At 41.0% G+C, this 14,048-nt stretch overlaps 1 protein-coding gene across 5 annotated transcripts in view; it reads left to right on the plus strand.

Annotated features, from left to right (window-relative positions):
- The window catches only part of kif6 (kinesin family member 6), a 94,017-nt gene that overhangs the window by 31,842 nt on the left and 48,127 nt on the right, over nucleotides 1-14,048 (plus strand). For all 5 annotated transcript variants that reach the window (XR_010803706.1, XM_066675343.1, XM_066675350.1 and 2 more), the window contains exons 11-13: nucleotides 2,509-2,614; nucleotides 6,016-6,154; nucleotides 9,439-9,627. Coding sequence is in view for 4 of the 5 variants with exons in the window: in XM_066675343.1 (XP_066531440.1) it covers nucleotides 2,509-2,614; nucleotides 6,016-6,154; nucleotides 9,439-9,627 (434 nt within the window). In the remaining variant the exon portion in view is untranslated. The remainder of the gene's footprint in view (nucleotides 1-2,508; nucleotides 2,615-6,015; nucleotides 6,155-9,438; nucleotides 9,628-14,048) is intronic.

The following is a 14,048-nucleotide window of genomic DNA, read 5'->3' on the forward strand; positions in this document are numbered from 1 at the left end:
GGGTCCAGAGCCTACCTGGAATCATTGGGCACAAGGCGGGAATACACCCTGGAGGGGGCGCCAGTCCTTCACAGGCACACGGACACTTTTGAGTCACCAATCCACCTACCAACGTGTGTTTTTGGACTGTAGGAAGAAACCGGAGCACCCGGAGGAAACCCACGTGGACTCGGGGAGAACACACCAAGCTCCTCACAGACAGTCACCCGGAGGGAACCCACGCAGACACAGGGAGAACACACCAACTCCTCACAGACAGTCACCCGGAGCAGGAATCGAACCCACAACCTCCAGGTCCCTGGAGCTGTGTGACTGCGACACTACCTGCTGCACCACCGTGCCGCCGTTGTTGTTGCTGTTAAACATGTTTAAACAACTTCATAAATGAACAGTGAAATTTTAAGATGAAGTGATGAAATCATCTTTGTACAGTTTATGGAAAAATGTAATTATTTCCTTTTGATGTCTTTATTTTGTTATTCTTTTTGATGAAAAAGAAGCTTTTTAGTTTTATTAGTCAGATGAAATATAAGACACATCTGATACTGTTTGCTTACATTGGCTAGGGATGTGTCCTCTAAGGTCTTGATTCCCCATCACATTCTTCCCACTGCTTGGACTGGTAAACGTGCTGGCAGCGTCAGGAAACGTGGGCTTCAGAAATGCTTGCCTCACCTCTTTTCTCACTCTCTGATATCTTTACCTGTAGCTCTATCTCTGTTTTATTGTTTCCTCCTGTCCCTGCTGATGATAGCTCCCATCTTCCTCATCCCAGCAGTCTTCTCCAGAACCCTGCAGCCAGCCCTGCCTCCTGTCCATTCGTGTTGTGCCAACAGTGGACACATTTGATGATGTTTATGATGGATGTTCTCTTGTTTATGAGGTGACTCTGTCCGCCTGCCAAAGAAACAGCCGTGTTGGAGAAAATTGATCTTGCCTCAGCTATATTTTTTACCTGTTATAGCCCTTCTCTGCGCACCATCTGAATATTTAGAATATAATGTAAACACAGTTAGAGAAAGTGAGAGAGCTACGACACAAAATTTAGCCACAGTTGCTTGAAACGCTCCATTTAAAGATGAATAGGATTCGGAATCCAACTGAATGAACCTGATGACTTCCAGGGATTCTGGAATCCAAGCGCAGCCTTTGTTTAAAGTCTTCATTTGTGTAAACTCTGTTCACATTGACACGAGTGATACCATAGTGGAAAGCTGAAGCGCCAGACGATGGTGTGTATGTGGTTGTCTGTCTCTGTCCTCTCACCCTCATCTTCAGTTGCACTGGCCCTGTCCAGGCCACAGACAGCTAATGTTTGGAGGGCCTTCTTGTGATAGTTTATCAACAGGTCAGCTCAGTGGAACCCTCAAACATGCTAAAGTAAATAGTTTTCCTTTTACTCTTCGTGTAATTTAAACAATTGTATAGCTTCAGACTCTTGGCTGATTAAGGGCCTGCCTCAAAGGATGGTAAAAAAGTGGGTGCCGTCTTATATTCTACATGTTTAAATCTGTTTTAGACCTCACTGCACGACAGAAGTTTGGATTATGTGTTAAACTTATGTACGATGGTACAAGGAAGCAATGGAGTGGATATAAACCATTGACCAAAACAATACTTCTGTTTATTTGAAAGTACAATGTATGAAAATAACATGGCATATTTATGCCAATGTTTGAGTTTGTAAATACTTATCAGCGGCAACATTACAGCCATTTAGGTTTTGAGTGAATAACATTGTTTATCTCTTTACAGTGTCACCTGTATGTTATGGCGTCGGATATATTAGACAGCAAGTCAACAGTCAGGTCTTGAAGTTGCTGTTGGAAGCCAGTTTGTCATGTCATAATGTCTTGATCAGAGCATTTCGAAAGTGGTCCCAGAGAGGTTCCTATCCCACATAGCTAATACAGTACAAGCTGTCGTACACTATGTGTTATAACTTTCTTTCTATGAGGAGTTTGGTGTGTTCTCCCTGTGTCCACGTGGGTTTCCTCCAGGTGCTCCAGTTTCTTCCCACACTCCAAAAACACATGTTGGTAGGTGGATTGGTGACTCAAAACGTGTCCATAGGTGTGTGTGTGAATGAATGTGTGAGTGTGTGTTGCCCTGCGAAGGTCTGGCACCCCCTCCAGGGTGTGTTCCCGCCTTGCACCCAGAACCACTGCGACCCTGAACTGGATAAGCGCTTGCAGACCATGAATGAATGAATAGTGCTACAGTAGCTCTTCTAAAAGATCAGGACCACTGTGGGTAGGTGCTAAGAACTTCACAATACCTGCCATTTTGGCTCTTCTCATGGTTGCACAGACACATGCACTTGCCCATTTTTACTGCTTTCAAAACATCCATGTCAAGAACTGACAATTCAATTACCGCCTAATATATCTCACCCCTTGACAGGTGCCTTTGTAACAAGGTACATTTATTTTATTCACTTTCTCTCTCTCTGTGGCTTTAATCTTGTGGCCTTATCTTTTTACGTGTTTGTGTCCATGCATGCTACAGGCTGGAGGAGAAGGTAAAGGTGTTTCTGGATGACCCTGACCCTGATGGAACACTGGACCTAGGACCAGACATGAGAAAAGTCCACCGCTGCTTTTCTATGCTAAAGGTTCAACTTCTTAAACTGCATCTCTATGCATCACCAGATCTTTTCATGTAGCCACTAACACAACATTTCTCGACAGCTCAAAACACTTGGAGGAGAATGCTAATTCTTACTTCAGTGCACAGATGTGTGTTGGCTAGGACTATGCTGAGTGATGATGGGAGAGGGAGTGCCATCTTAACCGCTCAGAAAGAGCAAAGCCAGATACTGTTAGGGCCAATGTTTAAACAGTTGTACCACCTTACCATTTTACATTTAAAGGTTAATTGTGTTTTTAATATTAGGGTAATTTCACTGAAAGGCTGAATCCAAATGAAATATTTACTAAAATGCTCACATTTGATTGGAGCCATTTATTAAACCCAAGATATTGTTCATGTGGCACTGTTTCTATTAATAGTTCTCTGATGCTATGTTGTGACCTAAATTGTAACTGATCAATAGAAACAGAAACCGGTCAATGTGAACAACATCTCGTTTTTAATCAAACGCTCCAATCAAATGTGGTCCAGTGTTTTAGAACATGTGCCCTTGCTGATGTGAGTCAGGCCCTGTACATCCACTGACCAGCGACTGACACACAGCTCCCTCTTCTGATGGCGTTGTCTATGACACATGAACCACAATGACTGTACTGTGCAGTTTGGCCTATTTGGAGGATCTTACAGCTGAATAGCATCAATTCTGATTAAAAAATACTTATTGTCCAGTCAAATGCCCCCTAGAATCAGAAAAACTGGACTTCACTGAACCGCTGACCGCAGCAACATTACTCACATTCTAGGACTTGTAGATTGTTTACCAAACTAATTAGAAAATAGGAATGAAATGTTATTCACTAAAGTTTAACAATGCCTGGACTCACAAATGGACAAATTTGGTCAGCAAGTTATTCAAGCTAGTTTCACAAGGATGAATAATTTGGCTTCTACTATGCTTGTGGTTAGTGTTCCAGTTCTTCTGTGGCCAAGATATGTGTACTTCACTGATATCTGCATTGAAATCTGGCATTTTTTATGATATCTTGGCAAGGGGAGGTTTTATCTTTTCTCGGTTTTGCATCTTGTCTTTTCTCGCTCTCACTCATGCACGTTCTCTCTCTCTCGCTCTCTCTACTTTGTCTTCATGTTTCCACTTAGCCCCTGGCTGCACCTTCAGGCTGCTTCTCATTTTTTGCCTGAGAAGATAGAGCTGCTGCTCCTCTTCCAGTAGCCAAAACACTCTACAGCTTCACTCCTACTCACACTACTCACATATAAACTGTGCTTTTTATCTCTGCTTCACATATACACATTTGGTGAGCTTTTTAAACACTTAGCTGTTGTAGATCGCACTGGATAATTATATGTGTTGTGGGATCACAAAAACACTGTGGCCACCACGGCTTCGGGAGAACTATGCATCTGTATGTGTTTTAGAACCAAGCTTGTGTTCCCCCCTGAGATGATGGTTAAGACTGATCTATAGACAACTACCTAAATCAAATAGGCCCAAAATGTCTTGATCCTACAGACGCAGAATGTAAATGCAATGAACATGTAAATAACTGAGTAACAGCTAATGTACTTAATTATGTCAACACTTTGCTCTTAGAACCCCTACTGATTAGTTTCAGTAACCAAATTAAAAGTAGGCTACGTTCATTTATTTTCGCTTATCCAGTTAAGGAGGGTCTGGAGCCTACCCAGAATCATTGGTCGCAAGCTAGGAATACTCCCTGGAAGGGCACCAGTCCTTCACAGGGCAACACACACACACACATATATATATATATATACATTCACACCTATGGACACTTTTGAGTTGCCAATCCACCTATCAACGTGTGTTTTTGGATCGTGGAAGGAAACCCATGCCAACACAAAGGGAACACACCAAACTCCTCACAGAAATTCACCCAGAGCGGGACTCGAATCCACAACCTCCAGGTCTTGAGCTGACTCAGTTATTGTTCATTGTAATTGACATTATTGTTTTGAATCCACTACACAGTAGGGTATCCTTGTTTTCAGTCTCACTATTCCAGGAGAGTATCCTTATTTTTACGTGGAGCCCAGCTTTTAGCGCCCTCTATAGAAGGCACATGGGAAACTATGCTAATACATGCATGTTGTAACCTTTAAAAAAACTTGTGTAGGTTTATATCTCAGTAAGACATGTTCACTCTCTATCAGTTTTAGTGTTGGTAATTTTTTCAAAAGCTGTATTACTTTATTCGAAACATTTGGATATCACCCATTCATCTTATTACATACTGCAGTCAGAATTGGGATTTAAAATGTGAAGCTTGTAAAATACTCCTGAAATGGCGTGAGGCCTCAAACATTATATCATACAAACAAACTTTATAAGAGTATATGAAAACCAAAGTAAAAACAATAAATACGTCAGCAATACACATTCATATGTATGCTCCTGGCTGTAAGCTGCATGTTTGCACACCCACTGAAACTTTAATTAACCCTACATTTGGCTGTAGTCTGAGTGTGCCCAACCACACTGCGTCCTTTCCGCAGGCTAAATTAGACGCGTCTGCTTTCACTGCTGACCAAGGACAAGGCATATTTCGTCCAAGCACTTTCCATTTTTAACAAAATACTAAAAACAGCTTGTCTAAGTCAAGATTATCTAAGTTTATATATCCTCTGTCACAGCCAAGCCTAGTTATTATCTAAATGCGCTTTTACCGACCTTGCAGTTTATGAAAGATTAGACTTCTGTACACTGTGGAACGTGTATCAAGCTGTGGGCGATCTGGGCCTGGTCGGTTCCATCTCTGTTTCATTGTCCTTCTCTTTGGATATTTTCATGTTGCACTCTTATGTATTCTGAATAATTAATCCCACCATATAAACTGCCATTTCATTTGTATTAAAAACTCCTTTAATGTAGAACATCATGCTTCTTTTATATTTAACATAAAATTACACTAACACCTCCAGCACAAAGCCTTCCATTCTTAAAACCAATGAGTTACAGCTGTCCTCCCAGCAATTGCTGGGCTCAACAGTGTCACTGACCACACGTTCATGTTTGAAAAGAACACTAATATTCACATAGGCGGCTACCCAAATGCACCTCAACTGCCTGCCTTGCACATTTAATTTCACATGTGCACCAGTTTATATTTCTGAATTTAGATATAAGATAATCCACTTACTTGTAGAAATTGAAAGTAAAAGGATAACCTGTATTTTTATCTTTCATAGAGAGAGAGGAGACAAGAAATCTCATTTGATGATTTAGATTTTCAAAACGTGGATCCTGTACATGATTTCACTCACATTTACACTAGCACAGACAAAACCAGACATGTGGAGCAGTGATGAATGTGTGATATATGATGTGTGACGACAGTGCTAACTGGAATATAGCAGAAGGCTAAGGTGTTCTGATGTCTACAGATGAAGGTGCGGGAGAAGTCATGTGTTCAGAGAGGTGTAGATACCACCATCGCTCTCTCTTCACCAGACCAAGACAGCCAAATCCAACGAGAGTTACAGAAACTGAGGGAAATGCTAACTCAGCGCGACAATGAGATCAGTATCCTTTGTTCACAGAGTAAATAATACTATATACGTTTTACATCTGTTTCTGCGGTAATGGATGTTTAATGCTCTGTACTGAAAATGCATCAAATACAGGCAAGAAATATAAACCTTGCCTGCATTTGATTTAATCTCAGTATGGCTATGGATTGAAAAAGATTTGCATAAAGTGACAAAAAGAGGACTTTCAGCTGCTGTGAACTGGCCAAACCATGCTTTCTGTTGTAGATCCTCAAAATTGACTTGAGAAGTCTGCAGTTCATGTAGGAATAATGACTGGAATATAGGAAACATTTTCATGAATTTAAACCCCAAATTATGAAATATAACATGGTAAGATTTATGCATAAATTATTGGGTTACATCAAATTCCAACGTTACATCTCTTTATTGTCGAAAGGTCTTATACCTATTTTGCCATAATTGTGCTTGTTTAAGGGTGAGGTTTCAGATTTTTGTGGTTTGAGGTAAATTAACATCTTAACCACGTCGTCTTGTGTCATTACATCTGACTATGTACGCTGGAAAATGTAGAAGGCAGCTCGATCATCTCTTGGTACAAAATTCGGTCCAAAGTAAACACTCGGTTATTGCATTGCCTTTTCAGATTTGTGTGTATTGGATGCAGAGGGGTAATCTGAAGTTCATCTCTTGTTTCTAGAGAACAACACATCTTCAAAATGACATGCTAGCATTTGTATACATCCACATCCCGAGTTTCCCCCATTAATAAAATGTCTGACATATTCGGACATTCAGAGGATTGTCCCAGTCATATGATAAAGATATCAGAAAACCCCTGTACGGCCTGCACAAAGACAGCACAGCAAAAAAAAGAGAACAAATAAAGTAAATGCTGGTCTAATTTAGGCTTTTGTCAAAAATGTCATGAAGCCTTCAGCAGTAAGTTCTCATATAACTCAAGGAATGAATAGAGCTCTGTTTACAACTTTGTTCCCCTTAGAAGTCTTGAGGATTTTTCAGCATAGCTATAATAACTTGCATGTCACTGGTGTAAGCTAAAGATTCATTGGTCTCCATGAAGAATCCAAACGTATTGGCAGGGCTTAAATCCTCAGTTCAGACTGCCCTATCCCCTTGAGGAAGGATATACTGTACTGGATTCTCAAAGCAATTCACCCATCTGGGCTTCAGTAGCACAATGCAGGGGAGATGAGTTTACTGACTTTACTTTGTGGGTTTAATTGAGAATGTCTTTTTCCCCACTGAAAGCAAATGAAGAGGTACAATTTTTGAGAATCATTCACTGTTGTGTAGGTCAAAAACAAAACACAAGACCAGATAAAAAGAACCAATAAATTACAATGCTCAGACATTTCTCTTGTTAGATGTGGTGTTCAGATGATGTCCAATGGCCCGAATATTCTCCATGACTTTTGTTTCTCAAGATGTACATTAAATCTCCCGAAACAGATCTGGGTATTCTAGATTTCTTCCATTTATTGTCTTTTCATTACAATAGGGTTTTGTCAGGAAGGGCATCTGGCGTAAAAATTGTGCCAGATCAATGGTGTGTATCCAAATGTGTGACCCCTGATGGGAGGGAGCAGCCGAAAGAAGAATAATAAGATTGTCTTTTCATAACAATATTAACCAGCTCTCTCCCTTTGGCCCGAGTTCTTCAGAAAGCTAAGAGACACCATTTTATTTCAGAAAGAAAGGGAAAATGAGATATCAGAATACTCCAGCAAGTAATGGGTGAGGGGGCCTATCTTTTAAGCTATGTCTGGAATATGGTTGCCATCCTGAAAGCTGCCATTTTGTATCAAGGGCAGGTTTTTCCAATGGGAAGGTGGTCACATAGCATATCAAAGATGCTCACAGTTGTCTCAGAAATCAATTGCTGCAGTCAGATTCACAATATCCCTTGAAGTTATCATCCATCCATCCATCCATTATCTGTAACCGCTTATCCAATTTAGGGTCGCGGGGGGTCCAGAGCCTACCTGGAATCATTGGGCGCAAGGCGGGAATACACCCTGGAGGGGACGCCAGTCCTTCACAGGGCAACACAGACACACACACATTCACTCACACACTCATACCTACGGACACTTTCGAGTTACCAATCCACCTGCAACGTGTGTTTTTGGACTGTGGGAGGAAACCGGAGCACCCGGAGGAAACCCACGCGGACATGGGGAGAACACACCAACTCCTCACAGACAGTCACCCGGAGCGGGAATCGAACCCCCAACCTCCAGGCCCCTGGAGCTGTGTGACTGCGACACTACCTGCTGCGCCACCGTGCCGCCCATTCTCTGGTTCTCAAACCCGGCTTGGGGAAAGAGAGAGAGTCGGTGGTGCGTGGAACTCGACCCCCGAGGAGGAAGAGACACGCACCGTGGATTGAAGTAATCAACACAAATTAAAAACTTTTGTTGTTTGTTACAGTCTCAACCAGACCCTAAATGCTCAGTGCTATCTTCGGTGAGAATGGATGGGAACACTGTTTCCTGTAGCATGTTCTACATGACCACCTTCACACTGAAAAATCCAATTTGATCCAATATGGTGGCTTTCAGCTTTCAGCTCACATCAGAAAAACAGAAAAGAGCCCTCCAAACGTTGAAAATCTTGAAAAGAGATGAGGATATTGCTTTATTTCTGTTCCATATCTGGGTAATATTGACTTTTGTTGTTTCTGATTAAGAAGCGATGCCTTCGAATGTAACCACAGTACTCCAGTTCCCCACAATTGTAGATGTACCCTTTAACACCTCATCTTCTGCCCTACATTTTTTGCAAGTTGCAGTGAAATGTCTTCCAAACTCCTTGGCTTAATAAAGACTCATCTGGTACAGTCAGATAGCTTGACAAATCTTTATTCTCACTTGATCCAGGATCTGGTCTCCACTAAAGAGTTTTTAAGAAATTTGCTGCTCTAAAATATTTAGCCATTCATCTTAAAGTTCTGGGCCAAATCTTCTTTCAGACAAAGAGTTATGAGTTTGTCTTTGCTGACCAGATTCGTTTTTAACTATATGTCTTAGTGTCCCACATGGTGAAATAAGAAAAGAATGTAGTAGCCATAAAACAAGCACTTCCTATAAAGATCATTATTAAATGGCTTCTTTTTAAGCTAAAATTATGTTGCCCGTAATGGTCTCCTTACAGGGTTTTCTCTTGTTCATTCTCTTTGATGTGGAGACCTGAATCTGTCAGAAGACTAAATTTAATATTTCAGTATTGTGAAATCTGCTCCCTATAAACATGTTCAAGGTTTAAAGGAATACCATCCTTAACTCAAGCTTTCAGGTATATTAGTGAGCATGCTGAAGAAGGAGAAGAAGAAGGTTCAAGAGGCCAATGCTCAGTTAGCAAGCCTCTCCAGTGGAGATATGACATCACATAACTCATCTTCTAGCAGCGTTAGAGAGAAGAGGCTGAAGGATGACCCTTCAGATAACTCCACACATGCTGAGCATCTAATGAAGCGGCAAAGAGGTGAGTGACCAAAATTACACACACATTTTCCCTGCCTTACATCATTACATGCCTCTAATATAGATGACCAAGATGCCCTCTGGATGTCATTATGCTTAATCTAAAGGCCTAATGACACATTGGGGAAGATTTTATGAGAGTATCTTTGCTCAATCTGACTGACCTTGTAAAATGTTATTTATCTGTACTTGAACAGTCTGTTCTTTGTTGCACACATCCATCTTTTTCATTTTTCTTAGAGGCCAGGGTTGCACATCTGTCCTCTTAAACAACAAAGGTTTTCGAATCGTAATGTATTATTAAAGGGGCCATATTATAGATAAACCCTCAGACATCTCAGAAAAAAAATAAACCTAGAAATATAGAAGTACAGTTTACTTAGATGGACTTGTAAGTTCTGAAATTTTGCATTATTAGAGGGCCATGGGAAGGTTTTGCCTCAAGCCATTCTGAGAAAAAGGACACTGGAGGCAAGAGAAGTGCCATTTATTAACACACAAAAGCTTTTTAAACTCATGCCCTCTCCGTCTTCAGCCCTTGAGAGTGCACCAACAGGTAATCGGGGCATAACCGAGCATGGACAGACATGTGGCCACGGCCTGGCCTCAGTCTATGCAGCTGCGGGCTTGGCTCTGTGCTCCACCTCCCGGGGCATGACCAGTGGTCTGGCCTCCGTACACCTTGTACTTCCATTTTTGCAGTTTTTTTTTTTTTTTGACATAATTTGAAAATACCTTCTACTGGTTGCAACACACTTATAGACCCATATAACTCATGAATTGGCTGCTTAAAATTAATGGCTTTGACTACTATTTATATTTCAAGGGCAATGTAAAATATTGGAGAGGGAAAGCAATTAGTCAGGACTCTGTGTAGCTTGTGGATTATGAGTTTTGTGAAACTTTGCCTCTGGAAGTGTTTTTTCCTTAGTTTTCCATGCCTTCACTTGCCCTTAGTGTCTTGACTTGTTGGCACTAATGGACACTAACAGAGCTCTGTGAATCTTTGACTTTTTTTCTATCCTTTACCCCAGAGTTTGTTCTAAAATGTAAATCTATAAGAAAAGCAAAAATGAATTTCTGTCTGTTTTGCAAGAATATTTAAACTGAGAATATTTAAAACCCATCATGTTGATTTCATCATTCTGCAACCCTGACCAGAGCCTGGGGAAAGAGAGTGAAGCAGCCAATCCAATTGCAGTCCAACATTACAGTGAGAGAGCCAGCACTCCCCGCCATTAACCACCATGTGTTTGGCTCTCCTCCTCTCTGCATGGTTTTGTAGGGACTTAAAGATGATGATAAACCTGGGCGCTGATAATTACTGTGATCATGGCTTTTGGGGATGCAGCATGAGCCAGCAACTCATCAACTGAGCCGCTGCTCCTGTCCGCTCCACCACAGGCCCCAGATCAGCCACCCCTCTCGCTGGACTTTTTTGGTTAATGATGCCCCCACTCAGAAATAGGGCCAGTGAGGGTAATTGCAAACAGGGTTCAGAAAGAGGAGACCATTAAAAAACAAACACATGTTTGGACAGTGTCCAGCTCTAGTTAGGAGAGAATCAATCAGTCATCAAGCTGCGATGCACAGCGACTAATGGACGTTCCTGGAGAGCTGTGTTTATAAAATGCTGAATAAATGATGTGTGCGTATGTGTGTGTCTCACAGGCTGCTGCTGCGCGCTTCACATTCTTCTCAGATTTCTCGCAGGAAAACTGTAATGGACCCTTGTGCCATCACAGCTCTGTACTTGTGGGGGAATTTATGAGCTGGTTGTGCTCTTTTAAACTCGGTTGATCCGTCACATCCTAGTAATTCTAGCAGGTCTGGAACTCTCAAGACTGCATTCCATCTGTTGTCCAGCACAACTAAAACTGAGGTTAACAGTGCAGGGCAGCTGTCCATTAATTTTCTCAAATATTTACATTTTTTTCGTTTTACTCGTCCCTCTGCTTCTGTATGCAAAACCTCATGGCACACACCATGAATCAGCATTGGGTTGCAGTGTAAACTTTTCTTACAAAAGCCTGGTTTTGAATTTGGATTTGGTGAGTTATTATTGAACACCACTAACCAGGTTTTCTCTGGCACTTCTCAGACATTTTTCTTCTTATTTTTCGCCAACACATGCAGTAATAAATTGTCATGAGGCAAATGCGGCCAACTATAAACAACATTGCTCTGATGCAGGAAGTGAGCTGCGATGTTTGAGGGCCTAGCCTCATTTGAACTGATGGAAATATGAAGTGAACATATTGTTTCAATGTTGTCCTCTAAACTGGAACACTGGTGTTTGTTTAGTGCCTAAGAAGTGCTGGACTTTATGACAAAGCCAAAGGAATCTGAAATGTTGAAAACATAGCAGAATCCACTAAACATGACTCTAAATGGAGAACGCAGTGCTTTTCGGACTGGTCCCTTAAAGGCAAATCATTTCCTTTTTCAGAAGACATTTCAGTCACATTTCAGTGACTTGTCACCCATCATATTACAAGTGTTTACATGCAGTGGTCTTTACCTAATTTGATGGTAAGTTACTACATTAAACCTACAGAGACTACACAAAAAATGAATGCGTTGATGCCTACAAAATTTCGTTTCATTATTGATTACATTAGTGATTCCCAAAGTGGGGGGCATGGAGTTGTTATAGCTGAGGTGCAGCAATGCCAATGAGCGAGATAAATAATGCAAATCATTTAATAATTTCACTGCACATGTGATTTTATTTTGTTTTGTTCTGTAAGAAGCTGCGAACAATGAATTAAATTTAATTTAAGTCTGGAAGCAAAACATTCTTATGTCATCAAGTTTGGAAACAACTAGATTACATTATAAATTCTGCAGGTATGAGCCACTTTAAGGAGGCATTTTTAATTCTTCCTGGCCATACATTTAATTATGTTTTGTCCAAGCCTTACAAGAAATTGTAGTTGGCTCCTAAAAGTTGTGTTGGTGAGGCCAACAGGAGACAATATCCCTGTGGTATGTGTGGATCTCAGTGCCCGAATGCAGTGATATAAAGATATAAAACCAAGGTACTGACTCTCTGAGGTCATAAAAGATCACAATTTCCTAAATCTGCCACCGTGGTCACTTCTGGCCTCTTAATCATCCCCAGCTTAAAATAAAGTGGCTTAATCGTTACCTCTGGTCCCCACTGTATCAAACATCTGATGTGTGTTGAGTGTACTGGAACAAATTAGCTGCCATCACATCATCCAGGTGGAGGCTGAACATTTGTGGATGTTAAGGTGGCTCCCTAACGTTCCAAAGAATGTAAAGCCATTTGGGGATCTAGAAAAAAAAGGCTATATAAGTGGAAATATTATTGACTCATTCATTATATTTCTATGCAGTTTAGAGCTTTTCAACTAGAGTGGCACTGTAAAGATAGGACAATTATCTATGGGAATGTGAATTTTATGGTAGTTGAGCTACCACTGGAATAATGTCTTGCATGCAGCAAAAATTTACATCTCCAGTTGTAGATAAACAAGAGATTTTAAAGCGTTATCTATTTTGTATGTTTACTGTTTTACAGTAAGTCCTTCCTTCCTTCATTCATTCATTCATTCATTCATTCATTCATTATCTGTAAGCGCTTATCCAGTTCAGGGTCGCGGTGGGTCCAGAGCCTACCTGGAATCATTGGGCGCAAGGTGGGAATACACCCTGGAGGGGGCACCAGTCCTTCACAGGGCAACACAGACACACACACATATTCACTCACACCTACGGACACTTTTGAGTCGCCAATCCACCTACCAACGTGTGTTTTTGGACTGTGGGAGGAAACCCACGCGGACACGGGGAGAACACACCAACTCCTGTCCTTCAGTGAAGCAAAAATGGATGTTCCTGAAAGAAACCAGTAGCCTGTCAGTGCTCAGAGTTTACTTCATTGTATGATTCGTTTTATGATTCATTGTAGATTCTGCAGATTCTGGTCGTGGCTTAACTGGTGCTTTACTGGGTTTATTTGTTGAAATGTGCAATCCAGATTAGAGAAGTAAGGTCTCTCTTTTTCAGAGCATTGTATCATGGCCATGTCTGGGTTATGAACACTACAATGCTTTATCTCAGCACAGTATGGTTCTTGTTATTTTTTTAAATGCCTGTGGAATCAAAATCTCTCAAATTTTTTGGAAGGAAGCTGAGAAATCATACAATATATAAAATCCATATGCACACCCTAATTTGAACCAGAAGACGTTCATTTTTGGACAATCAAATGATTAGCCTATAATGATCCATAATTCCTTAGATCTGATTCTGATAACGCATCACATGGCTGTTATATCGGTCTCTGCCAGAAAAGCTACTTTCCATAAGAATCTGTTCCAGTTGTATTACAATCTGTTACAATGCCATGAGGTCTGCGTCCATTTCAAAGCCATTCGGGTCCTCTTGGTATTC

The sequence above is a fragment of the Hoplias malabaricus genome, chromosome 1, assembly GCF_029633855.1.
Source record: "Hoplias malabaricus isolate fHopMal1 chromosome 1, fHopMal1.hap1, whole genome shotgun sequence".
NCBI classification, from domain to species: Eukaryota; Metazoa; Chordata; class Actinopteri; order Characiformes; family Erythrinidae; genus Hoplias; species Hoplias malabaricus.